At 40.6% G+C, this 26,741-nt stretch overlaps 1 protein-coding gene across 1 annotated transcript in view; it reads left to right on the top strand.

Moving 5' to 3' along the window:
• Nucleotides 1-26,741, top strand: part of ANO6 (anoctamin 6) — a 189,089-nt gene that overhangs the window by 58,848 nt on the left and 103,500 nt on the right. Inside the window, exon 2 of the mRNA XM_081082698.1 lies at nucleotides 26,359-26,438. Coding sequence (XP_080938824.1) covers nucleotides 26,359-26,438 — 80 coding nt within the window. The remainder of the gene's footprint in view (nucleotides 1-26,358; nucleotides 26,439-26,741) is intronic.

Below are 26,741 nucleotides of genomic sequence, written 5' to 3'. Positions count from 1 at the left end.
TATTTTAGATAGAGAGGGAGGGAGTGAGGGAAAGAGATTGATTTGTTGTTCCACTTATTCATACATTCATTGGTTGATTCTTGTTTGTGCCCTGACATGGGATCAAACCTGCAACCTTGGCATATCCAGACGACACTCTAACCAACTGAGCTAGCCGGCCAGGGACACTGAACTCTTTGATCATATCCTTGAGCACACCAAGATATCTTCTGCTTCAGAACCGTTGGCTTGCTTCCACCACTTCCTTGCATGTTCTTTCTTTAGCCCTGTGTGGCCAACTCCTCATCTTTTAGGTCTCAACTTAAATTTATCACCCCTCAGGGAGCCTCCTCACCACAGTGCCCAAAATACTTCCCTCTCTTATGCTCTATCATAGAAACCTATTTATTTCCTTCAAGTCAGTCATTTAAAAAGTATTTACATTTAGATTTTATTATAGAATACTAGAGGCCTGGTGCATGAAATTCATGCAAGAGTAGGCCTTCGCAGCCCCAGCTGCCTTGGCCCTCGCAGCCCCGGCTTCATCTGGAAGGTTGTCCAGACAGTTGTTTTGCTGTTCGGCCATTTGGTCGATTTGCATATTATGCTTTTATTATTATAGATAAGTACCCTGAAAAGGGGCTTTCTCTGTTATGTTAGCTGTTCTGTTGTCCGCATCTAGCACAGTGCTTGGCAGTAGTGGGTGCCAGAACAGTGATGCTTATGTTTCCATGTCTTACAGTATGACATGTTTGATGTGACTCCTCGCCTCCATTTTTTTTTAAATAGAGAAAAAACTTAAGTGTTTAGTTTTTCAAGGTTTTGTGTAATTAGTTAGTAAAGTTTACATAATTAGAAAATTAAATAATACTATAAGATTTTTTAATGAAAACAACAGCATCTTTCCTTCCATTTTCTGTTTGCCAGTGTTTTCAGCTTTAGCTGATTATCTTACTAATGATGTCTGTATTTGTAATTAACATCCATGGAATGTTATTTACCTTCTTTTTAATTTTAGGAATTGGCTCTTGATGCAAAAATGAGTATTGAGCTCACTTTCATCTACTCCTGCCCCTCTCCCCTTCTCACAAAAATTTTCCCAACCCTCATCCTGCCATTGTAATTGTATTATAATTTCAGTAAGATAAATATGCAATGTTTATTATCCCTATGTAATACTTGCCACAGAAAAGCCCTCAAACACAGATTACTTTCCCTCATAAGACGACTCAGCAGATATTACTTTTCTCTTAATTTTTGGTGTACTTCTAAATATTCAACGCCAGAGTCTACCCCAGTTGTAAATCTCCTCTCAATGTAGTCAACTACTTAGAGAACCTATCCAATTCATCCTATTTGGGGAAATTCCTCCCTGAGCCTTCTGGTCTTTCTAGGTTGCTTTCTTGGCCCCCCAAAAGCTAGGGCTTCCCCTTCTCACCTGCCCTGAGGACTCCATTTGCCTCTCTTGCAATGGAGCTGTCAGTCTCTGGAGCTTTGGGCTTCCTCTCTGTTGGTTTAGTACTTCGTTTTGGTGGAGCACATTCTCCAGTTTCTTATGGACAAAGGAGGTAAGAGAGGTAATTTTTTGAGACTTGCAGATCTGACAGTGCCTTCTGGCTTTTAACTGCTGGTTTTATGAAGTTTATAATTCTAAGGTAGAAACCATCTGTTCTCAGAATTTTGAAGCTTCTGCCTTCAAGAGCTGCTCTTGCGAAGTTTCTGCCATTCTGACTTGAAATCTTTTGTATGAAACTATTTTCTCTCTGGAAATTCCATAATGATGTACCTCGGTATGGGTCTGTTAGCACTGAATATGGTGGAAACTTGGCTGGCCTTTTCATGGTGGAAACCTCAGTCTGGGAGATTTTTTTCCTTGACAGTTATTTCCCCTTCATTTTCTTTGATAATGAGCACTATTATTTTGATACTAGAGGCTTAGTGCACGAAATTCATGCAGGGGTGTGTGTGTGTGTCCCTCAGCCCAGCCTGCACCCTCTCCAATCTGGGACCCCTCTCACAATCTAGGACTGCTGGCTCCCAACCACTCACCTGCCTGCCTGCCTGATCACCCCCTAACTACTCCCCTGACAGCCTGATCAATGCCTAACTGCTCCCCTGACAGCCTGATTGCCCCTAACTGCCCTCCCCTGCCAGCCAGGTCACCCCTAACTGCCCTCCCCTGCCGGCCTGGTCACCCCTAACTGTCCTTCCCTGCTGGCCTGATCGCCCACAACTGCCCTCCCTGCTGGCCAGCTTGTGTGTTGGAGTGATGGTCAATTTGCATATTACCTCTTTATTATATAGGATTGGCTATTCTCAATTAGCCCCCTAAACTCTCCATATTTCCTGTATTATATCTGTCTTTTTGTTTAACTTTCTTGGACATTTCCTAAGTTGTATCTCATATTGAATTTTTAATCTGCTATTATTTTATTCTAAGCTCTTTTTTATTCTCTGAACATCTCTCTCTCTCTCTCTCTCTCTCTCTCTCTCTCTCTCTCACACACACACACACACACACACACACACACACACACACACCATCTTGTTCTTATTTCAGGGATGTCCTTTTCTCAGAACTCTAAAGATGCTACAGTTTTTGTTTCTTTAAATTGCTTCTTCCTGTGATTTCTTTTTCTCCTCTAAGTTGCTTTGATGTTTCTGTTAGATGCTTTCCTTAGCATTGGAAAGTCTTGCTGTGTACTCCTGTTTAGAGTAACTATCTAAAAAGACCACTAGAATTTCTTTGAATAGTGGATAGAGTTTGGCAATTCTGGGCTTCATTCTAGGGTGATCAGGCTGTTTTGTTTGGAAAACCCTGATGTTAGTATTCTTAGGTTGTGTTTTATTTTTGTTTTGTTTGTGGTGTGTGTGTGTGTGTGTGTGTGTGTGTGTGTTTTAGCTCATGCAGCAGTAATCTTTGTTGTAAACTCTCCTCAGTATGGAATCCTCCATCCAAAGATCCTTTTTTGAGTCTTTTCAGACAGTACATTTCCAGTCTCCTAGGTGGGGTCTGGGGCTTTGGAGGCCATCCCTTATCCACGAGGAGTGAGGGACGGATTCTGGGGGTCTAGCTACTTAAACAGACTTTCAGCCAATTTTTCATCTCACATTCACCCCCACTTCCAGAGGAACCTGGTGTGCCAGTCCTCAGCCTTTTGGGGGTTTTATGATGTAAATGAAATTGCTTCTAAGGTGGTCCTAGTTTTGGACCAAACTTTCTCCAGTTTGCTAAGCCAGTTGCCCCTTTTCTATTTGTTCTCCATCTTCCAAAATTGTGTTGCTATCTCTTTTCTACTCTTTTTGTCTTTATTTATGTTTTACTAGTATTTGAGGAGAGAGCAGAACTAAATGCATGTGTTCAGTACTCCATATTCAAATAAAAGTTTCTCTCAACATGGGTTTTTAATTGTTGTTTATGAAGCATTTGATCACATGTGTGAAACGGGTTTCTGTGTAGGCTACGAATCTCCATTTCCCCTACTTCAGTCTTTTCTTACCTACAGTGGGGTGGGGCATTGTGGAAACCCTTGAACTGGGAATTAAGACACTTGGGTTCGATTTCCAGATTTGTTACAAACTGATATGGGCATTCTCTTGTCATTATTTCCTCATCTGTAAGACCAAGGAATTGAAATAGAATAGATGATTTTAAAATCTCTTTATACCCACAAGTTGATTTTATTTCCAAGAAATTAAGATATGCATGTGTAATTTTATTTTATTTTTAGATAAAGTGTAAGGAAGGGAGAGAGGAAGAGAGGGAGAGGGAGGGAGAGAAGGAGAGATAGAGAAACATTGATGTGAGAGAGACACATTGATTTGTTACCTCCCACATGCACCTTGACTGGGGCTGGGATCAAACATGCAACCCAAGTGTGTGGCCTTGACTGGGAATTGAACCCATGTCCCTTCAGTGTCTGGGCCAATGTTCTAACCACTGAACAATAGCCAGGGCTTCATGTGTAATTGAACACCAGACTAGGAAATAGAGTTGTAGCAACCAGCTGAAGAAATGCAGAATAAGCTTTTCCTGTGTATGTCAGTATGCCTCTGTAACTCTGACATCTTGAAAGTCCCAAGTAAAATTGCAGCCCATAATCTATGAACAAGATATTGTTAAAAAGTTAAAATTTTTAAATTCTTTTCCTCTGGGCTCTTTTCAGCTGTTAATAGTTCAGCTCCAAAGCATACTTGGACTCATATTCTCAATAGTTAGATAAAATGTTCATTTTGAGCCAGAAAAACAGGAGAGAGAATAGAGAATGAGGCCTGTTTTTCCCCTTTTACCCTCTGGCAGGGGTGGCCATCCTGGTAGCACCCCACCAGGAAATTTGTCCGTCTCATCCCAGCCATGTGTGCGTAGATAATAGTCCCATCTATATTTTTTCTCTCCTCCACGTTGCTGTTTCTGTCGGATGGAAGGGCAGAGTGGACATTGCATGTCACTGTGGTTTTGACTGCTGGCTTTGATCACGAACCCAGTGTGCTCAGTGGTGGTTAGTGTAATGACTGAGGAGAAAATGTACTCTGTGAAGCCGGTGACCTTGTGCTGAGAGACCAAAGGGAAGTTCCTTAGGATTGTGCGTCACTGAGTGGCACATGAGAGCTGCCCCGCCCCCAGTTACTAGAACAGTCTCCATGCGTTGGGGTATTGGGGCGTTGGGGCTTAGGAGTCATTTTGTCACAGTTCCCCAGCTTATTAGGAGGCACCTGATTCTTATGCTGACCAGGAACTATTGTTGTAGGGACAGGAGGCCAAAAAGAAAATCTGAGTCCTGAGCATTTGCAGACTCAGGAAAAAAATAGCAGGTCAGAAACTGAACTCAGCACACCTAGCAGGCTGCCTCTCTGTCAGTCACAGGAACTGTTTCAAATCCTCTGCTTTCCTTTTATCTCTGCTCGACACCCTTTCTCCTCATTCTTAGATCATCTTGCTTCTGAAACCAGAGAGGAAATGGAAACCTTCAGGGGGTACTGCCCCAACTTCTTTTCTCTCCTTCCCTCAAAAAAAAAAAGCGTGTGTGTGTGTGTGTGTGTGTGTGTGTGTGTGTGTACATAAGCCCTGAGTGAACACTCTGAGTCTGAGATGCCTGGGAGTTTTCCAAGTAGAGGCGTCACATAGGCAGTTAGATGTGTGACCCTGGCGTTAAGAAGGGACGTCTGACGTAGAGTGATGGATTTGGAACCCTTAGCCTAACGGTGTTAATATGCCATGGGCTAGGTTACAGAGGAAGGGGCCCTGTGGAGCCCTGACTATCTTCAGAAGTAAAGGTCTAGGCAGGCAGCAGGCACCAACAGGAGGGAAAGGAAAGGACCTCTAAGAGACGGAAAGCAAGAGAAGAGTCATCAAAAGAAGTCACGTTCAGCTGACCAAAGATTGTTGCAACATCAAATAAGGCAGAAGTGTGAAATGGAGGTTAGGATTAGCAGTGTGCCAGTCATGGATGCCCTTCGCCAGAGCTGGGTGGTGGGGGTAGAGGCTGAACCCCATTGGCAAGGTGCCCACTCACCTGAAACTGTGGCAGCAGTGGGAAGACTTTCAGACTACACAGTGGACAAGGCCGAAAGGTTGCCAATGTTGCCTTTTTATGATAGTCTCTTTACTGTTTTGTTCTGATGATCAAAGCAGTATGTGCTCATTGTAAAAGTTTTAAACATTGAGAAATATGACCGAATAATCCTCATAATCGCACTCCCTCATATGTAATCACTGTTAATCTTTTGAGGCATATCCTTCAAGATTTTTCTGTGCCCATGCTACCACATACACACGCTTTTACACATTTACTTTTAAAAATCGGGTTGACTGCCCGATAGTCTGTTACAGCTTGTATTTTGGTCTGTAATCTCAGACATCTCCCCGCCTAAGCAGATGTATTCTGTGGTGCTATAGTATATTCTCTGGGCGTTGGAGTTTTATTTAGACATTTTTGCTTGTCACATAGTGCTCCCCTGAACATGCTTGTGCATATTATACATTCCTTTCAGATGTGTAAAGGAATTTCTGTGGGACAAGTTCCTAAAGTGGAATTGTGGGGTCAAAGGGCAAGTACATTTGACATTTTGTTAACTGCTACAGTGCCCAAAGAAAAGGGCTTTTTCTTCCTTTTTTTTTTTTTTTAAAGAGGGAAGAACTTTGAGCATGAAAAATGTCAATGAGGGGCAAGTGAAGAGTAGGCTGAAGTCGCAGGAAAAGTGCCGAATGCTCTACAGTGAGAAGGCCAGTGGGAATGGAAGCCAACGTGTGTGTGTGTGGGGGGGGGAGGGGCGGGGGGGCGGGGGAGGGGGAGCCTTTGGGCTGAGGAGGTGGAGAGGATGAAAGGGGGCAGGGCCTCAGTGCTGGCATGTGGCAGGCGCTCAACAAACACTTGTTGGTTGACTGCATAAAGGAATGTTGTTTGATTCAGCCATGGAATTTACTGATGTTTCCATCAGGAAGCATCTAGTTTCCCACTTCCTCTGCGTAATAGAAGGTTAGGATTTCCTACTGAAACTGGTGAAGGAGGAGTTGGAGATTTGGAAGGCTGTTCTTGCTTAGTGAGCGAAGTTGCCACGGTCACATGGGACGCCGAGTCTAGGTATCTCTTACCTTCCTCTCCAATTACCCTGTAAGGCCTCTTGGTTCTGAGGCCTTCATATCTCTGGACTCTATCTAATTCTGTTCACCCCCACTATTATGGTCATTGTGTTAGTTCCAGCCTGCACTTAAAAAAAAATTTATTGATTTCAGAGAGGATGGGAGAGGGAGAGAAAGAAATATCAATGGTGAGAGAGAATTATTGTTCAGCTGCCTCCTGCATGCCCCACACAGGATCTAGCCGGTAACCCAGGCATGTGCCCTGATTGGGAATCGAACCATGACCTCCAGGTTCATAGATTGATGCTCAACCACTGAGCCACACTGGCCGGGCCAGCCTGTACTTTCTTATCAGAGCAGCCTCTCAGACGGTCTCCCATCTCCTCTTGCGCATGACTCAGGACTCTCTTTTTCCACTCCCCAGCCCTGTGCAGGCAGGCACCTATTCCCCCTGCATGGTCACTTCTTATGTTTGTTTACCTACAGCCTTCACAAGTAAACGCCTTAGTGCCCATTTTTACATCCCCTAAGACCTACTGTGTTGCTTAGCTCATATTGCATGCTAAATAAATGAGAGATATTGTTTTACTAGTATATAGGAAAGTCTGATGCTTATATTAACTTGGTACATGAAAAGGAAGGACAAGGACAAAAACGGGCATGAGATGAACTCATAAAGGTCTGGGAATTTAAGACATTTGATCCTTGAATAAGCTTCAGGATTGTTACTCCCTCCCTCGGGAGAGGCAATCTGATTTACTTATGTGTCATTTGTATTATTTTTATAATTAGCATGATAAATGCATATTTTGAGAAAATTTAAATGCCTCACATCTCAGGTAATTTGGCTATATTCAGATCATTTGCATATTTAAAAAGATTACAGTGAAAGAACTATGCTTTGTGGTATTTTCTAGAGTAGAAATGACTCACCCTTCTCAGCTGCATCTGGCCAGCCAGAGGTTAATCACACGATTGAAATCTCTGGTGGGATTCTAAAAGGAGCAGCCTTCCAAGCCACTAAATCAAGAGCTCCCAAGTTGGGAGGGAATGCTCCCATTTGGATTTTCCTGCTCCCTTGCATCTCCATGCACCACCCCCATCTACTGGGAGAGTAGTAGCAGGTCCTTACCAGCTGGCAACTGAACTAGAATTTCAAGTTACATAATCAAAGTGTAATGAGAGAAAAGACACAAGGAGTTGCTTATCTGTGTGTGTGTGTGTGTGTGTGTGTGTGTGTGTGTGTGGAGCAAACAGCAGGGTTCAAAGCTTCTGAAGCATTAGATTCGCAGCTGAGAAATGCTGTGGTCAGAAGACCGTGAGAATCATTGGGACCTTGCAGAGAGGTGCTTGTCTCGAGGATTGCAGTTTTGGAGGAAGAGACCTGTGGCCTGGGATCAGATGCTTCTGCCTGTGGCTCCTCCCTCCCAGCCGGGTCCAAGTTTCCCTTAAACAGCCACCTATTCGTAGCACAGTGGATGTGTCCACAGCAATTAGAATGGCCATCGCCCGGCCACTTCTTCAGCAGAAGGAAGTGACTGGGGTCAGATGTGGGTGCCCCACTTCTGAACACTTTCCTGAGGAAGAGGAGGCTTTGCTGCCAGGGTTGCACTTGACTCCCTCCTTGCCTGACTGCTGAGTAGAGCCAGCAGAACGGGTGGTAGTTGGATATAGGCACTTACACTATTAAGCCTCAAATAATAGCCTGACCTACTAAAATCGATTTATTTGGAAGGAATTTTTGTCATTTCAGTCCATTTCTTAACTGGTGGCTTAAGAAAATGTGCCCATACATTCAAAATTTAAAGAATGGGTGTGATTTAGAACTCTATACTAATAAAGGGGTAATATGATAATTAGACCAGATAAACTGGACATCTTCCGGTTGTCTGGTCCTCCTTCCAGACAAAACCATGGTGGCAGGGGCCGAGGCAGAGGCGGTTAGGGGTGATCAGGCCGGCAGGGGAAGGCAAGGCGATCAGGCAGGCAGGCAGAGGGGTTAGGGGTTATCAGGCAGGCAGGTGAGTGGTTAGGAGCCAGCAGTCCCGGATTGTGAGTTGGACATCCCCCGAGGGGTCTCGGATTGGAGAGGGTGCAGGCCTGGCTGAGCCCCCCCACCCCCATTCCATGCACTGGGCCTCTAGTATCTAAATAATAACACAGTAGAAAATGCATAAACATGAGGTCTACATGTTTCTTGAGTTTTCTTAGTTTTCAATATCAGATTGAATTTACATGCACTTTCCTCATTTCTGTTGTTACACAACGTTTAATAAACTGCCATTAGCATCTTTATTACTTGACATATCCCAAAGGCTATATACTATATGCCCTTTTAAAAAAAAACACTTTAGGAAGGTTCAAACATAACACTTTTTCCTCTCATTATGTAACACTTGCAGCTAATATTTACCTAAGGTTTATTATGTGCAGGTTCAATGCTAAACACTTCATATGCCACAACTCATTTCATTTTCAAAACAACCCCACGGGGAAGTGCTATTCTTCAGGTTATCGAAAGGTAGAATAGGCTGCCCAAGGTCAATAGTTAGGAAGTGGTGTCTGGAGTTTGACTTCAGGTGTGTCTGACCCCCGCAGCCAACCTTACTGACAGAAGGCATTCTTTGAACAGGTAAGTATGGAGTGCCCAGCATGGCCCACGCACTGTTCTAGGTGCTTAGGATTCAACTACAAACCAGGTGAAATCTCTGCCCTCATGGAACTCAAAGAATATAGAACAAGTAATTATTAATTATGTGCTAAAGAAAAGTACACAGGGCAAGGTGACAGAGAATGGGGCCCTGTTCTGAGGCTGTTAGAATTTCAGGAACGGCCTCTCTTGAGGTAGGGATATTGAACAGTTAGCAAGAGAGCAAGCTTCCTAAGACCAAAAAATAGCTATCAGATAGTAGTTACAAGCATAGCAGCCTACGGGCTCCTGGGTCAGATCCCAGTCTGTGTGAGCTGTGTGATCTTGGGCAAAGTACTTGACTTCTTTGTGCCTCTTCATTGGTGACGTAAAGCTAATGATAGTACTTAACTTTACCCTATAGGGCTATTGTGAGGATAAAGTGGGTTCATATATGAAAAGAACTTAGATATAAAACAGGCACTAGAATTTGATAAGCACTCTTATCATATTAGTGTTAAGTGCTAGTTATTATCTAAGCCCTATGGGTGGTGAGAAGTCAAGAGCTGGTTTCTGGGTAGATTTTGAAAACTCAGCTGACTGGATTTAGAGGAATTGGGTGTCTGAGGGAAAGGAGTCAGGGATGACTCCAGGAATTTTGGTCTGATTAATCTGGTGGATTTGGGGGTCATTTATCAAAACGGGGAAGTATGGGGTATAGTACAGTTCAGTATCCTTAAGACCATTCTCATTATTGTGCAACCGTCCATCTCCTAAACTTTTTTATCTTGAGGAACTGAAACTCTGCTCCCTTTGAACAACCACTCTCCATTCTTCCCTACCCCCCCCCCCACCACCTTTCGCAACCACCATTCTACTTTCTATATCTTTGAATTTGACTACTCTAAGGACCTCATATTAGTGGAATCACATAATATTTATCCTTCTTTTTTTAATTAAAATTTGTCCTTTTGTGGCTGGTTTATTTCACCTAGCATAATGCCCTCAGGATTCATCCACGTTGTAACATGTGTCAGAATTCCCTTTTTAAAGCTAAATAATACTCTGTTGTATGTTTTGTTATCTATTCATCGCTGTTGGAAACTTAGATTGCTCCCACCTTCTGGCTGTTGTGAATAATGTTAATGTGAACATGGGTGTGCAAATATTTGTTCAAGTTCCTCTTCATTCTTTTGAGTATATACCATATAGTTTTATCATCTAGTTTTTTCACATTGAAATATATTATTGGAATTTTCCGTGTCATAAATATTATTTTACAAAATGATTTTTAAATGATTACATTATATTCTACCATGTAATGTATTTAAGTAAGCATTTATATTTCCTAGAAATAAAATTTGTAAGATTAAAGGATATGACTGATAGTAAAGCTTTTGCTACCTTTGCCAAATTGCCATCCAGAAAGCTCATACTACCTGACACGCTGGATACCTGTGTGTGCTCCCTGTCCCTCTGCTAATTAGACAGCATTAACTCTTTTCTGTCACTTTGATAATTAAAAATGGTATATCAATTCCAGTTTTCCTTTTAGACAAATTTAGGGTTCACTTTCTGGATTAGAGTTGATTACTAGGGGAAATCAATTTGGTAAATACTCAATTTGTGAGAGAATGAGAAAAAAATGACAATCTGTGGGGTTCTTCCTTCTGAGTCTGTCATTCTAAGGCAGTTAGGTGCAAGCCTTTTTCTCTGTGTGTATGTGACAGACTGCTGCAATAGGGTTTTGAGTTCTGCTGTTGTGTGCTGAATACATTCTTAGTTACAGTTCCACAATTTCTTAAAATTCAAAAATCGAAAAAGTGCTGGAAAACAGTAGTTTCTGGTAACTCATTTGGTGATAGAACCTGACAAGTCTGAACTCATTGGATGGAAAAACCAGACCTCAAGCATCAAGAGACTGTATTTTTTATTTATCCCATTTAGACTGACTGTTCACATTTTTTACTGCAAAATAGGAAGATGTTTGTGTAAGGGTGCTGCCCCAGAGCCAATTAGGGGTGCATAGTAACATACAAGTAACATGTAAGAGTTTTTTCCTTTATTAAGAATTTTTTATTTTCAACTACAGCTGACATACAATAGTATATTAATTTCAGGTATACAACATAGTGATTACACACTTATATAACTTACTTAGTGATCACCCAATAACCCTAGTACCCATTGGACACCATACATAGTTATTAAAATATCATTTACTACTAGAGGCCCAGTGCATGGGCTCCCTCCTCTCTGGTTCCGGGTGTGTCACCTGAGAACCGCAGCTGCCAAGTCACCGCAGCTCGGCAGCTTCTACGTTGAGTGTCTGCGCCCTGGTGGTCAGTGTGCGTCATAGCTATCGGTCGGAGCATCTGCCCCCTGGTGGTCATTGTGTGTCATAGCTGCCAGTTGGACAGTAGGATGGTCGAATGGTCACAAGGCTTTTATATATATAGATATTTTCTATGCTGCACTTTACATCCCCATGACTATTTTGTAACTACTGTTTGTGCTTCTTAATACCTTCACCTTTTTCACCCATGTCTCAATCCCCCTCCCACCTGGCAACCACCAAAATGTTCTCTGTCTTTGAATTGGTTTTTGTTTTGTTTGTTGTTGTTTTTAGGTTCCACATATAAGTGAAATCATCTAGCATTTGTCTTTCTCTGACTTATTTCACTTGGCACAGTGCATTCTAGGTCCATCCATGTTGTTGCGGATGGCAAGATTTCATTTTTTTAATGGCTGAGTCATATTCCATTGTTTATAGATGCACCACTTCTTTGTCCACTCATCTATTAACATAAACTTTGATTGCTTCCATATTTTGGCTATTGTAAATAATGCTGCAATGAATATGTGGATATGGGTGTGTTTTAGAATTAGTGTTTTGGGTTTCTTCAGCTAAATACCCAGAGGTGGAATTGCTGGGTCCCTATTTGTCTCTTATTATAGTCTTTGTTTTGAAGACTGTTTTGTTGGTATAAGTATTGCTACCCCAGTTATTTTTTTGTTTTTGTTTTTTTAAATTCTCATCTGAGGATATATTTTATTGATTTTTAGAGAGAAGAAGGGTGAAAAAGTGTGTGAGAGAATGTCTGTGTGTGTGTGTGTGAGAGAGAGAGAGAGAAACATTGATCAGTTGCCCTCTGTACATGCCTGACTGGGGGTAGAACCTGAAACCCAGGTATGTGCCCTGACTGGGAATTGAACCAGCAATATTTCGGTGCACAGAACAGTCATCCACCAACTGAGCTACTTTGGCCAGGTTTGTTTTCAGTTTTGTGAAATATCTTTTTTTATCCTTTTACTTTCAGTCTGTGTGTGTCTTTTGATCTGAAGTGAGTCTCTTCCAGACAGCACATGTAAGGAAGGGTCTTGTTCTGTTATCCCATTCAGTCACTGTATGTCTTTTGATTGGAGCATTTAATCCATTTACATTTAAACTAATTAGTGATATTTATGTAGTTATTGCCTTTTTATTATTTATGTTTTTGTTTTTTTTTATCTCTCTGTCTTCTACTTAAAGAAGACCCTTTAACATTTCATGTAATACTGGTTTGGTGGTGATTAACTCTTTTATATTTTTCTTATCTGGGAAGCTCTTTATCTGTTCTTTAATTCTAAAGGATAGCTTTGCTGGGTAGAGTAATCTTGGCTTTAGGTCTTTGCTTTTCAACACTTCACATATTTTGTGCCAGTTCCTCTGGCCTACAAAGTTTCTGTTGAGAAATCAGCTGACAGTCTTATGGGAGCTCCCTTATAGGTAATTAACTGCTTTTCTCTCACTACTTTTAGAATTCTCTTTTTGTCTCTAACCTTAATTATGATGTCTTGGTGTGGGCCTCTTTGGGTTCCTCTTGTTTGGGACTCTCTGTGCTTCCTAGGCTTGTATGTCTATTTGCTTCACCAGGTTAGGGAAATATTCAGTCATTATTTCTTCAAATAGGTTTTCAATTCCTGGCTCTCTCTCCTCTCCTTTTGGTATCCTTATGATGCAAGGTTTGCATGCTTGATGTTGTCCCAGAGGCCCCTTAAATTATCCTCATTTTTTATTCTCTTTTTCTTTTGGCTGTTCTGATTGGGTATTCTCTGCTACCTCCTGTTCCAAATTGCAGATTCAATCCTTCCTCTGCTTTATCTAATCTGTTGATTTTCTGTAATGTATTTCTTCCTTTCTGACTGGTTCTTTAAATAGTTTCTATGTTCTTTTTTATGCTGTTGAAGTTCTCACTAAGTTCCTTGAGCATCCTTATAACCAGTGTTTTGAACTCTGTATGTGATAGATTGCTTGCCTCCATTTAATTTAGTTTTCTTTCCTGGAGATTTCTCCTGTTCTTTTATTTGGAGCATGTTTCTTTGTCTCCTCATTTTGGCTGCTGACTTCCTATGTGGTTTCTATGTATTAGGTGGAGCTATTATGTCTCCTAGTCTTGGTAGAGTGGCCGTATTTAGTATGTGTCCTGTGGGACCTTGTGGTACAGTCTCCCTTGTCACCTGACTTGGTATGTCCCTTGTGTGGGTTGTGTGTGCCCTCCTGTTATAGTTGAGCTTTGATTGCTGGTTGGAGGGATTGACTCTCAGGTTGATTGGTTGTAAGAACTGTCCATCACTACAGTGGATGAGCTATTATATAGGGACTGACCATTTGTAGCAGGATTTGCTTTAGCGGGCTCTGATTCCTCCCTAAACTGCCCTTTGAGTGTGACATTCATGAAGGTGGTTGGGTGGTACTCTGGTGTGGTTTGAAGTTTCCCATGGGGGTATGTTGGTTCTGGGGCTTCTTGGGAGGTTCAGGCCAAGGTTAGCTGCTGCCTGTGCCCTGCTTGGGGCCACCAGGTATGAGCTACAAAGTGATCTACAGATGGTTGCCACTTGTGCTGGGCTTGGAGATGCCTAGGAGAGGCTAAGCTGTGAACTGAGGCTAGTTGCTGTTAGTCCTTAGTTGGGGCTGCTTAGCAGGAAATGCAGGGCATGCCAAGGCTAGATGCTGCTTGTTTGGGGTTTATGAACATTTGAGAGATTTTAGCAGAGTCCCAGTATGAGACAGTATGAGACAAGATAGGTCGTTTGTATGGAAAAGCATCTGGACAGGCTTTGGGTGGGCCAGCAAGTGGGGTAGGGTAGGGTCTCAGTGAATTACTTGGGCGGGCTAACAGTGTTAGCTAGGTTGATGGAAATGCAGATATGGTGCCAGTCTGGGCCTGCAGGGGGAGGGCTCAGCAATGATCCATGGCTTCCTTAGCACTTCTTTCTGGGAGAAAGCTGCCCCTCCCACCTTTGCCTTGAAGCCAGATAGTTCAGTTCCTCTCAGTAAGTCCCTGAGCTTTTCAAGCTGCTGCTCCAGCACCAGAGCTAAGATCTAGTGACTCCTTCAACAGGTAAGTCCATGTGGGCCCTTTAAGAGGGCACCCAAGACCTAAGCCGCCTTCAGTCTGAGCCACTGTTCCTGCTGGTTTTCAAGCCGAAAGTTATGGGTACTTCTCTTCCTGGCATTGGAACCTTGTGCTAGAGAACCTGGTGTGGGGCTGGGATCCCCTCATCTTTAGGGCAGTGGTTCTCAACCTTCCTAATGCCACGACCCTTTAATACAGTTCTTCATGTTGTGGTGACCCCCCCAACCATGAAATTATTTTCGTTGCTACTTCATAACTGTAATTTTGCTACTGTTATGAATCGTAATGTAAATATCTGATATGCAGGATGTATTTTCATTGTTACAAATTGAACATAATTAAAGCATAGTGATTAATCACAAAAACAATATGTAATTATATATGTGTTTTCTGATGGTCTTAGGCGACCTCTGTTCACAGGTTGAGAACCGCTGCTATAGGGGAACCTCTACAGTTGAAACATCCCTCCTAATTTTTAAACTGCTGAGTGTGTGTGTGTGTGTGTGTGTGTGTGTGTGTGTGTCCAGCCCATTCCGTGCCCTTGTCACTCCTGCCTGTCTCAAAGTGGCTTCTTCTGTATGTCCTTAGTTATAGGACTTCTGTTCAGCGAGACTTCAGGCAGTTCCCAGTGCTGGTTATTCTCTCGTTTAGTTGTAGTTTTAAAGTGGACGTGAGAGGAGGCAAGGGCGGTGCTTACCTATTCTGCATTCTCCATCGGAAGCCTGTCGAGTTTTTTCTTTCTGAATTCTGAAACACAAAAGTCTTTGCGTCAGAGGTGTTGGATGAGGGAATGTGGACTTACAGATTTTTCTTTTCCCTTACGTTTTTATATTCTCATCCCTCCTATCTGTCAAAAATGAATTTTGAAATCAGGCCAGCTCTGGAAGTGAAGCATCGGGTTATGACTCACATGTGTTCTGAGTTTAAAGACAATAGAAATTAAAGAGTGGTGTCTTTCATCCCCAGGACATGTATAATCACTGGAATTTGGGAACTGACAGGTCAGTGGCTAGAACCAAGTTTCAGCTGAGCCATACCCCACTGCAAATTTGGGGTGATCTTTAGCTGGGAACCCTGGGAGCCTTGGAAGATCTGAAACAGTTGAACTATGAAGGGATAGTGATAGCTTTCCAAGATGTTGTTGGAACATATTTCTATAATTAAAACCGTTCGTCCTTTATAGAACATCAGTTGTCATAGCCAAGTTTTTAAAAAGCAACAATAGCCCTAGCTGGTTTGGTTCAGTGGATAGAGCATCAGACTGTGGACTGAAGGGTCCCAGGTTCGATTCCAGTCAAGGGAATATGCCTGGGTTTCAGGCTCGATCCCCAGTAAGGGGCATGCAGGAGGCAGCCAATCGATGATTCTCATCATTGATGTTTCTCTCTCTCTCTCTGCCTCGCCCTTCTTCTCTGAAATCAATAAAAATATATTTTTTAAAAAGCAACACCAAATTAGTTAAATGAAATAAAATCAATTACATGATTGCCTATCATTAATATTATTAAATCTAAATAAAAATATTATTAAAATAGTAAATATTGCAGAAGTGGAAAAGTTGACTCAAATTCATGTGGAACTGTAAGAGGTCCTCAGTAGCCAAAACAATTTTAAAAAGGATGAATGAAGTTGGAGGATTCACATTTCCTGATTTCAATATTTTTATAAAACCACAGTAATTAAAACAGTGTAGTACTGGCATACAGATAAACATATAGAACAATAGAATAGAATTGAGAGTTCAGGACTAAATCTACATATCTATGACCAATTGATTTTTGAAAGGGTGTCAAGTATATCTAATGAGAAAATAAGAGTCTTTTTAACAACTGGATTTCCACATGCTAAAAATTGGAATGAAGTTGGACCTCTACCTCATATTGTATTCAAAAATTAACTCAAAATGGATCAACAACCTAAATATAAGAGTTAATACCATAAAACTCTTAGAAAAAACTTAGAGATAAATCTTCATGACCCTGGATTTAGCAATGATTCTTAGATACTATACCGAAAGCATGAGCAACAACAATGGATAAATTGGACTTTATCAAAATTAAAAACTTTTGTTCATCAAGGACATTCACAAGAAAATGAAAAGACAGCTAACAGAGAGGGAAACTATTCGGAAATAATATATCTATAAAGCTTTAATACCCAGAATATATAAAGAACTCCTACAACTCAGTGAAAAGGCTTCCTAATTGAAAATGGACAAAGGATTTGAGTAGACATTTCTCCAAGGAGATATACAAATGGCCATGAAAAGATACTTTGCATCATTTGTCATTAGGGAAATGCAAATCAAAACCAGAACACCACTTCATACCTGCTAGAATTGCTATAATTTTTTTAAAAAATCAGAAAATAACATGTCAACAAGGATGTTGAGAAATTGGAATCCTCATACACTGCTGATGGAATGTAAAATGGTACATCAACTGTGGAAAATAATTTGGCGGCTCCTCAAAAAACTAAACATATAATTACTATATGACTCAGCAATTCTACTCCTAGGTTTATACCCAAAAGAATTGAAAGCAGGATCCTGGCCGGTATGGCTCTTTGGTTAGAGTGTCAGCCCATGCACCAAAGGGTCTCGGGTTCGATTCCCAGCCAAGGGCATGTGCCTGGATTGTAGGTTCAATCCAGACACATCAATGTTTCTCTCTCCTTCTCTCCCTTCCTCCTTCCCTCCCACTCTCTCTAAAAATCAGTGGGAAAAAAATGGCCTTAGGTAAGGATTAGCAACAAAAGGAATTGAAAACAGGGACTCAAATAGATATTTTTATGCCATTGTTCATTGCAGTATTATTCGCAGTAGCCAAAGGGTGAAAACAACCAAAGTGTCCATCAGTAGATGAATAGATAAATAAAATGTGATATATGCATGCATACAATGGAATATTAGTCATAAGGAATGATACATGCTACAGCATCAATGAATCTTGACATCATTATCGTAAGTGAAATAAGCCAGAAGCAAAAGGACAAATATATGATTCTCTAAATATCTAGAATAGGCAAATTCATACAGGCAGAAAGTAGAGGCTATCATGGACTGGGGGGCAGAAGAAAACGGGGAGTTATTGCTTAATGGGTTACAGAGTCACTGCGGTGATACAAAAAATTTTGTAAGTAGTAGTGATGGTTGCACAACCTGGGAAATGGAACTGATACCACCAAATTGTACACTTAAAAATAGTTAACAAAAATTTTATCTTTAGTATATGTTAACACAATAAAGAATTTTTTTTTTTAAAGATGGTAAAGGAACCAATGAATTCAGCTGAAATCTGATAGGTTTGTGATAGTCATTGGGCCTTTCTACAAAGGCATTAGCTAATCTGATTGGGGTGTGAGAATGACTCATGTGATGGTTGTTTCAGCTTTTCAGAAGGAGACATGTTTAACTTCTAGGCACATTTTTAGAGCTGAATTTGAAGAAGGGGAGGATTGTGGAAAAAAGGCAGTGCATAAGAGGAGCTAAAACACCACCAAATATCACTGGCAATGCAGCAAGATGGAGAAAATTGTGCTTACCGAAGATATTCTCAGGGGCAGTAGAGTTATTTGTGGGTGGAAAAAAATCCTTAGAATAACCACTTAGGGTAGGGCTGGGAAGGTGAGATGCCCAAGGGACTCACTGAACCCTTCTGCTGCCAGTTCAGCTGTGGAGTCTTGTACTTGGGTAGGAGCATGTGTCAGATGTGTTGCTGGTGCAGTGGGCAGAGTGGAGGAGAGGCTGAGCCCCTCCTTTTCATAAGTATTGTCCAAATATTTGAAGAATATAATCATGAAGGGACACTATATTATTAGCCTGCTTTGTGTGTGGACATTATCTCAGTGTGGCCCAGTGCAATAGGTTTCTGGAAATACAAAAACTCTCATTATTATGTAGGTAATTAAATTGCATTCTGAGGAACTGAAGAGCACTATTAACTTTCGAGAGTGACAAAGAGCACTTTTGTCTTTTTCAAGATGGGGAAAAACGAGAACTCTAATGGAAACCATCAACTTGAACTTGGAATTTGCATTCCAGAAATGATTAGAGGAGAATGCCTCATTTTTTTCATTTAAATATTATGGTCATTGAGTTTATATGCCAGTAGCAAGCTGGTGTCAGATTGAGCCATCCAGATTCAGGAAAAAAAGGGAAACATTTCCTGATTTACATTTCTTTTTATTAAAAGTAGTAGCCAAGAGTGCTTAGGACATTGAGGTCGTTCAAAAATATTTGCTAAATTAATGTTATCTTTTTCTATGTTCTAATTTATTTTATTTTTATATTCAAAAGGGAGTGAATGGCAGGGATAGCCAAGGTAAAAAGTAATATAGAAAAATTGGTGCCTAACAATGTTAAGGGTGCCAAAATTTATTAGAGATTAAAGTTAAAAAGTAATAATAGCCAATATTTATATAGTACTTAACAGTTTTCAAGTCACTTTTTTTTTTATTAAAATATATTTTATTGATTTGTTACAGAGAAGAAGGGAGAGGGATAGAGAGCCAAAAACATCGATGAGAGAGAAACATCGATCAGCTGCCTCCTGCACACTCCCTACTGGGTATGTGCCCGCAACCAAGGTACATGCCCTTGACCAGAATCGAACCTGGGACCCTTGAGTCCGCAGGCTGACGCTCTATCCATTGAGCCAAACCGGTTAGGGCTCAAGTCACTTTTATGTGTCCACAATTTATTCTTCACAATGACCTTCTGATGTAGGTATTATAATATACATTTTATTGATGTATTCTCCACAATGACCTTCTGATGTAGGTATTGTAATATACATTATATTGATACATTTTTCACAATGACCTGATATAGGTATTATAATACACATTTTATTTATGTGTTCTCCACATTGATCTTCTGATCTAGGTACTATAATAAAGCTTATATTGATATATTCTCCACAGTGACCTTCAGATGTAGGTATTATAATACACATTTTATTAATGAGGAAACTTAGTCTTTGGGCTAAGTGATGTGCCTAAAGCCATAGGGTTATACTGTGTAAAGGTCTTAAAATTCAAGCCCACTGTCTTAGGTGGATACAGCCATCTTAATCTTGAAAGTCTCCCATCCTTGTGTTTTATGTTTCATTATTGCCTTTCCTTTCACTAGTACAGACTCTTTGGCTCCATTTTAGAATTTAATATCTCATTTAATGTTATAGGGCCTGTTACAACCTCTCTATAATATGGGAAATTGATTTTTACCAACCTAATATTCACCAAAATACTGTAGATCCTGCTAAACAGGCCAGAGAAAGAGATACTGGAAACCATGTATGACTACCACAGTATGATGTGAGGCCTGAGGGATAGACTCAGCTGTAAGTGATGTGTGAGTGAGACGGGGCAGGCCTCATAATATTTGGAAAGTATGGAATGATGGGAAAGGGTCGCTCAGGGGTGTGATTGCTTTAAGAATGGTGGTTGGGGTTTTGGCATTCAAGTCAAGCATTATATGTATTGTGAGACCAGTTTTCAGAGACTTCTAGGCAATTGGGAGAAGAGTTTTCAGGTACAGGACTGTTGGGCAGACCACTAGACATCCTGCCTAATCTGGTATGTGAACACAACCTCATTCCCAAGGGGATATTGACCATTCCTTTGACATCTCTTTAGTTGTACATTCACTAGATCATAGGATTCAGGAGGACAGTTTCTATACTTTCTTCATCTTAGTATTTGTGCTCATATTATCTAACTTATATCGTTAGCACATGAATGAATGTCTTTAGCTATTTGCCAGAATTTCACTGCTGTGGTTTTCAAAATATGTTAGTCTGTTATTTGTTAATTCTTTTGACTTATACTTACAATACTATCTTAATTCTTTTTTATTTTTTAATTTATGTCAGAGAGGAGGGGAGAGAGGGATAGAAACATCAATGATGAGAGAGAATCATTAATCAGCTGCCTCCCCCACATCCCTTACTGGGGATTGAGCCTACAACCCGGGCATGTTCCTTACCTGGAATTGAACAGTGACCTGGTTCATGGGTTGATGTTCAACCACTGAGCCACACCTGCTGAGCTATCTTAATCTTAATTCTTTATCAACTTCGATTCAGCATTGGTGCCCCCTTGGAATTATTCATAGTAGCTCAAGAGACAAACTATTAAAAAAATTGGAATTGGACAGATTAAGATTCCTATTGTGTCAGTTCTGGGGGGTGACTTCAGGCAACTAGTAACCTTGAATTTTCATCTTTGGTTAAAGAAGATTAGATAAGATCAGACATTTAGAAGTGCCAGGCACCAAAAATAAACACATTCACCAAATTCTGATTACATTTTTTTCATATCTCTGGTTCTGTGTACATGAACTTTATATTTATATAGTGCTTTGTATTTTTACAACATGCTTTTGAATTGCCATTTGTATCTTTACACAACCCTGTAAATAACCAGGGAGAGTAATTTTATTATCAGCTTCAGATAAATAAACTGAGAATAAGTTATTGCCTACGATAATGCAGAAAAGTTGCAGAATCAGGACTTGAACCCAGGCAGTCCCCTTCATCCATGCCCAGTGCCCTTTGCACCAGACCCTGGTTGAGGTCTGTCATATATTCACTACATCTCTGATCATTTCAATGGCAAGTAACCACCATAATAAACACGTCAATTGGACCCAACCACCTCCAAGCCGGTGCTGTAGTTAGATGACGTTAGATGTATAATTCTGATTACTTTTATTGCTAGGGCACTACTTATCAGGCACTTCGGTTTTTACCCATGAATTTCCTGAAAGGTCATTTTGTGTTTTATGATAGATAATAAATTATCTTTGTTATAAAATTATAGATAATGGCTTTTAAAAAAATTGGCCATTGTATTGTCAAACCTGACTTTGAATTATGCTTTCATTGTGCACCCATACAAAATTCCATTGACATGTCAATGCCAAAGATTTTTTCATCATATTAGAATAACTAGTTTTCAGTTCTCTAGTCAGCTTTTTAAAAAATGATGTGTGTTTTTTAATTGATTTCCAAGAGAGGAGGGGAGAAGGAAAAATAGAAACATCAATGATGAGAGAGAATCATTGATCAGCTAGCTACCTCCTGCATGCCCCACACTAGGGATTGAGCACACAATTCAGGGAATTAGTCTAAGACCTCCTGGTTCATAGGTGGACACTCAACCATGAATCCATGCTGGTGGACTCTCTAGTCAGCTTTTTAATGAGCAGGTAACATAGTGGTCCCAAATATTTTTATATTTCTAGTGCCCAAATTAAATGAACTAATCACAATGCTATTCAAGGTGGTACATTTCAAAATATTACATTTTAAAAAATGATTTATATAAAGAAAGAAATAAAATGAACGTTTTTTTCCTTTTTGGAATCCTCCTTCACCCCCCACCTTAATTCTGCCCCTATTTTAATGAAAAGCTACAACAGCGTCACCTTGATTTTGTTTATTTTATTTTTGCTGAGAAATGAACTTTTCAGCTGCGTTAGATGACCAGAAACAAGAATACCCAATTTTAACTGGAGCCCTTCAGTAGGGGAAGTATAATTATCATATTAGGTTCATAAATTACTTGTTTCTCGGGACTATATTAGGTCCTGAGAGCAACAGCTGCAGCTTTTTTCTACCTAGATGATGTTTCAATAAAGCTGTTTCTGTTTTTATTCACTCAAATTTACAGTTTCTCCTTTGTGTTGACATTAAGCAGTGAATCTATTAGTTCTCATTACCAGCAGAATAACACTATAAATAGTTTTATATTTTCTCTCACAAATCCTTTCCAGTTGCATGTATGCCTTTAATTTAATAGAATGTCTGGGTAATACATCTTGTTTCTCAACCCTGTCTTTAGGCAAAATGGATACTTTAAGTTTGCCCTTTCATTAAAAAAAAAAAAAAAGGCAGCTTTGTCCCATCTATTGATCCCAGATACTTAATAGATAAATTGGGCATATAACTATAAAATGATATCAAAATAAAATGCCAAAGTCAATTCACTCTATCGGATTTATAATACTGATTAAAAATATCTGCAGTATTGTAGTATTGTTTCACTGACTTGCTAGTTCTGCTCCCCCCCCCCAAAAAAAAACAAAAAAACAAAAAACAAGGTATCATAGACACCAAAGATATAATTTTTTCAATATCTGAGTGCTATAAAATGGTTAGGTCTTTTCTTCCTAATGTAAACCAAGCTGCAAAACACCAATTTAAAACACATCCTCACAGCCAGTAGTATAAGCACATTTTAGCAAGTTTAAAAGGCGGTCTGCAAGGATGTAATTATGATGTTGGAAATAACCGGTTGGTTACATTGCAGTTCTCGAAGTGTAGCAGACTGTGCCGTAATTGCCGTTGCCCTCCTGGAGTTCTCGGAGGCGAGCCCCTCAGTTCTGGCTTTGGTTGCAGCTCTGTAAGGCTTGGCCGGCCTCGTGGGTTTCCTGTTTCTGCTTTGGTTCACATGTAGGGGTCCTGCGACGAGCTGAGTTTTTTGGAAAGAATTGGAACCATTTGTTTGTGTTGCCAGTGGTATGAGTTTCGTGGACAAGACTCATTGAGTGAACCCAAAATCGAATCCAGAAATTGAGAGGTTTCTTAGTGCTCTGCCAAACCCAAGTATTGGGTAGCTGAACTGTTAGCTGATATATTGGTTTTGTTAAACACTTAGAGGGGTCTTGTGAATCTACCCTATACATGTCCAGCCTTCTTTTTTGGGCCACTGAAGGGAATTTTTCTGGAACCATAGGAACCCATCCTTTTCTTTTACATAACTTTTAATGGATTTTTAAAAATTAGGTTGCAGCTCTACCCTATTTTGATTCCTTCTATTGCAGGCCCAATCCCTGGGCCAGTTGGGCCTCACGTGGGAGGCAAACAATTGATGTGTCTCTCTCATATCCGTGTGTCTCTATCTCTGTCTCTCCCCCTCCCTTCCACTCTCTCTAAAAAATCAGTGGGAAAAAACATCTTTGGGTAAGGATTAACAACAACAAAAAATTAGATTGCATTGAAAAAAATCACTACAAAAGCAAAATAACATCATATTTCATAAAATTAAAAATAATTTCTTAACATAATTTAATTCTGTGCAGCTGAATGCCACATATTGTTAATGACTGTTTTGGTATTGTGATTTATAATAAGAAATACAGAGCCCCTAAAACCCCAGGAGTTTCTTATGGGATAAGAGCAGGGTGATAAATGTGCCTTTTAGGTTAGAGACGTGATGTTTGCAAAGCCCCTAGATCAGCGGTTCTCAACCTGTGGGTCGCAACCCCTTTGGGGGTCGAACGACCCTTTCACAGGGGTCGCCTAAGACCATCGGAAAACACATATATAATTACATATTTTTTGTGTGAGTAATCACTAGGCTTTAATTATGTTCAATTTGTAACAATGAAATTGGGGGTCACCACAACATGAGGAACTGTGTTAAAGGGGTCGCGACCAAAAGGTTGAGAACCACTGGGCTAGATAAACAAATGTGGGGACTGGTTGCCAGAAGAACCCACCAGGTGATTAGAGGGTTGAAATTTTCAGTCCCATGCCCTGACCTAGATGAGGTTAAATCAGTGGCCAGTGGCCAGTGGCCAGTGACAATCACTCTTGCTTATGTAATGAAGCTCCCTAGAAACCCAGAGGATTGGGGGCTTCAGATTGGCGCGCGTGTGGCGATGAGGAGTGGCACACTGGCGAGGTCATGGAAACTCCCGCTTCCCACACACATGGCTTAGGTTCCACTTTGTCTGGCTGTTTGTCTGTGTCCTTATGTTACCTTGTTGGGGAGAAATAATTTTTCCTCCACCATACAAAGGGTTTCTTTTGTTGGTCTAATAAATCAATATTTAAAAGATTCATAGGGGAAAAACAAATGTTTAATTTTGTGCATACAGGAACCCACATATACATGAGAGGCTTGGAAACAGAAAGGGAACAGGAGGCATAAGTGTAACAAGGTAGCTTTGGCTGCGTAGGAACATGTTCTTAATGAAATAAACTTAAATAAATATTCTTAAATATTTAAATATGTTTAAATAACAGTGACAAACAGTTAAATACATTTAAATAAATATTCTCACTTATCAACAGGTCCAACCTCTTAAACAAATCAATGACGTGAAAAAGGCAGACTGTTAGAAATTTAAAGAGCCCTAAGGAATATAACTCCCACACCACCAAACAATGCACCGAGTTCTGACCCTCTCTGGAGAGAGCACCAGATGCCATAGGTTAAGGGCTCGGTGCCACAAGACTTGCCCTATTGAGCCAAGGAGTGGGATGGGACAGGCTTCCGAGGGGAGGAGGGTCATTCACGGGACGATACGAAGAGCAGCTGTTCAGTGATTAGATATTCGCCCTGCCATACAGATGGGTCATAAAAGTTTATTTCTGGCGATAGCTCTTATTATGGGCAAGGCCCCCAATTTCAGTTCTTCAAGGGAGAGAGAAAAGTTTCTCCTGAGCCCTCAGGGTCTTGATTCAGCTCGGAGGAATCCACATGCCATAGTGGTACATCTCGGGGAGGCCTGTTCTGAACTCCTTCAAACCCTGTATAGTAAACTGGTAAATGGAAGGAAATGTTTCTATAATTCTGTGCTCTGCTCTCACAAATTAATCAGTCCCAAGGAGAGGGTGGTGGGAGCCTCCGGTTTAGAGCCAGTCAGCCAAATAGCACAGGTGACAACCTGAACTTTCCATTGGCGAAAGCACACTGCTCATGGTTGTTTTGTTCTCTCAGTATCTTTTAATCTGGAACAAAAACCGTTCATTCATGTCAGGAACTTGCCGATGAGAGTCATATTGTGCACAGGGGCCCACCCGGATCTGCTTCCTTCGCCCTCCTGACACTGTGCTATCCCCTACACTAATCACACGTGGCCACTGAGCTTTTGAAATGTGGTTCGTCCAAATTGAATGTGTTGTGAGTATAACATTCACATTACATTTCTAAGACTTGGTACCGAAAAAAAAAGGTAAAATAGTCTGCTAATAATTTTTTATATTGAATACAAATTCAAATGGTAATCTGAACATATATTATCCATAGGTCCTAATACTAAAATTATTTTTGTTTCTTTTCATTTTCTTAATGTATCTAATGGAAAATTTTATTTGCCTCCCAGTATATTTCTACCAGATGGTGCTATTCAACAGTGGTATTCAACAGATTTTGAAACAAAATTGCTCCCCCAGAATCACTTCACATCAGTTCTCTGAGATGTCTTGGAAAAAGAACATGGGTAGATTGAAGTGTTTTTTAGCTAGAGTGTGATAGCATAGTTGCTGTGTCCTTCTAGGTAGGAGCTAACAGATTTTCCATGGTAGGTCTAGCCCAGGGGTCCTCAAACTACGGCCCGCGGGCCACATGCAAATATAAATATGGTATTTGTTCCCATTTTGTTTTTTTACTTCAAAATAAGATATGTGCAGTGTGCATAGGAATTTGTTCATAGTTTTTTTTTAAACTATAGTCCGGCCCTCCAACGGTCTGAGGGACAGTGAACTGACCCCCTGTTTAAAAAGTTTGAGGACCCCTGGTTTAGCCTAAAGCATTTTCAGACCTGATTTCCTCCAAGCCTGGCATTGTCCAATAGAGGAGACAGCTACTGAAGATTTTGAGTGTCTTTGACAGCTGAAAGTATTAAATCATATAAACCTATAAGTGTGCCACAAATGCTAAATATAGTTGGTAAGCCAGTGCTGCTGATTTAAAAGCAAAAAGTATGTGAGCTGATGCAACTTCATGCTTCATTTGTTCATGTGTTTGTTTATTTTTAGCGTTGGAAAACTTCGATCAGATGGTTGGCTCCAGTTTTGGAACTCGGGAAAATCAGCCTGATTTCCGATCCCCGGAGTTTGTGAGTATTACTGCTCTGTCTGAAATCTGTACTGGTTAGCCAGAGCTTCCTCACCAAGCGGAGGGAAAGGTGTGGCTTTTTCCATTGATTCTTGCCTTCAGTGGCTCTTCATCTGGCACAGGTCTCGCTGGCAGTGCTGTGGTTCTTTGGGGAACAGGTGACTATAGAACTGTAGTGTCTTGGCATCATGCTCTGTCGGTTCGTTCTGCTACGTGTCATTGTCAATGGGAACTCATTCTGCAGCATGATAGCATCACGTTCCCCATCACTCGTTCATACCCTGGTATCAGTTTCTGCTGTTAG

The sequence above is a fragment of the Myotis nattereri genome, assembly GCF_964212035.1.
Source record: "Myotis nattereri genome assembly, chromosome: 2".
Taxonomy (NCBI): Eukaryota; Metazoa; Chordata; class Mammalia; order Chiroptera; family Vespertilionidae; genus Myotis; species Myotis nattereri.
This window is presented reverse-complemented; position numbering and strand designations above follow the sequence as displayed.